The 1,627-nt window shown below is 54.6% G+C and overlaps 1 protein-coding gene across 1 annotated transcript in view; it reads right to left on the reverse strand.

The window, feature by feature from the left end:
* LOC121727029 (nucleolar and coiled-body phosphoprotein 1-like) overlaps positions 1–1,143 on the reverse strand; it is a 2,376-nt gene extending 1,233 nt beyond the window's left edge. The window contains exon 1 of the mRNA XM_042114708.1: positions 1–1,143. This exon is cut by the window's left edge and continues 417 nt beyond it. Coding sequence (XP_041970642.1) covers positions 1–1,143 — 1,143 coding nt within the window.
* Positions 1,144–1,627: the final 484 nt, after the last annotated feature.

Below are 1,627 nucleotides of genomic sequence, written 5' to 3' on the forward strand. Positions count from 1 at the left end.
CGGCTCCGGCAGGAGACGGTCCTCGAGTCCGGCGAGCCTGGCGTTGAGCATATTGCCGAAGGTCTCCACGTTCGCACGGGAGACCTCGGCCAATAGCTCACGCAAGTGATCATCTCCTGCAGGCTGCGAGCTCCGTTTGCGCATCTCGTCCAGCTCCTGGCGTAAGTTCGCCACTTGCTTTTCGAGACGCGCGTTCTGGGCCTCGAGCCTTTGTATCTCCTCTGATGAGGACCGACTTCTCATCTCGTCGAAGACCATTGCGATGGTCGACACCGACTCCTTAAGGTACTTTTGAAAAGTACCCTTAAGGTTTGCGGACTTCTTGGCGATCATCTCAATGGTCTCCAACGCCTCCTTCACCGTCTTGGCCATGTCAGCGCCCGTCTTCTCCAACGCCTCTTCTCGCGCAGGAGATGAAGCGGGGAGCACGGCGAGGGCGGAGCTGGCGTCCCTCCACGTCCTCCTAGCCCTTCGCGCTGTTTCGGCGACCTCTTCTTCGGCTTGTAGCCTGAGGGCCTCCTCCTTCTGCCTGTTGTACTCGGCCTGCGCCTTAGCGTAGCCGACGTACTGGCCAGTTGTTGGTGGCCGGCCACGTCCTCGTTTGGGTGCCGGCACCGTCGCCTTGCTGGTGGACGGTGCCACTTCGTCATCATCGGCAACTCTCCTCTTGAGAGGAGTCGTACGTCCGGGTGCGGGCAGCTCCCCGGAGTCCAGCGACATATTGCTGCCGGACGCCGAGTAGGAGACCTCGCTGTCACAATCGGTGGAGCGGTCGCGAACCGGACGGCCTAAGGTGAAATCCAAGTATTTCTGCCTTATGCCGTCCGTATCGCCCCTTGCTATCTTCTTATCAATGAGAACTCTGAGCCGGCGCACCGCATCGGGCTGCGGCACAGAGAAGTCTGTGTCCTCGTCAGTTATGGGATCCCTGGCCGGTGCGGTAAGGTGCACCGGCTTGGGATCCGCGCGCTTCTTATCGCGCGCCTTTTTCCTCTTCTCCTCCTTCTCCTCCTCCCTCCTCGCAGAAAGTGGCCCCTCCGTATACACGGACCGCCCGTCACCCGAAGGTGACGTATGGGATTCCCCGGCCCCATCGGGACCGAGACCCACCCGGAGAATATTTTCCTTGCTGCGTTTTTCCATCGTTACCAAACTCCGACACCCCGGGTCGCGGGCTCTCTCTCGACAGTGAGCTCTGCCATGCACGCACACAATCACACACGCATACCGGCGTTCAGCCACCCCTCCCGTGTCACCGTGAAAAAGCTCACGATGGCACGGGGGAGGTGCCCAGGGACACGACGTGGACGGACCGGTATCGCCCCCAACCTAACCTAACCTAACCTAACCTAACCTAACCTAACCTAACCTAACCTAACCTAACCTAACCTAACCTAACCTAACCTAACCTAACCTTTTTTTTTTTTTTTTTTTTTTTTTTTTTTTTTTTTTTTTTTTTTTTTTTTTTTGATGCGCAGGGGAAATGCTAAATTAATATTAGCTGAATAATATATTGTTAAAAATAATCCTGTAATAATTTGAATAATTAAACATAAAGCTAAAAGAGATCCAAAATTTCATATAGATGAAATGTTTGAAGGTCTTGGTAAATCAACCCATCATGGGT

The sequence above is a fragment of the Aricia agestis genome, chromosome 5 (genome assembly GCF_905147365.1).
Source record: "Aricia agestis chromosome 5, ilAriAges1.1, whole genome shotgun sequence".
Lineage (NCBI taxonomy): Eukaryota > Metazoa > Arthropoda > Insecta > Lepidoptera > Lycaenidae > Aricia > Aricia agestis.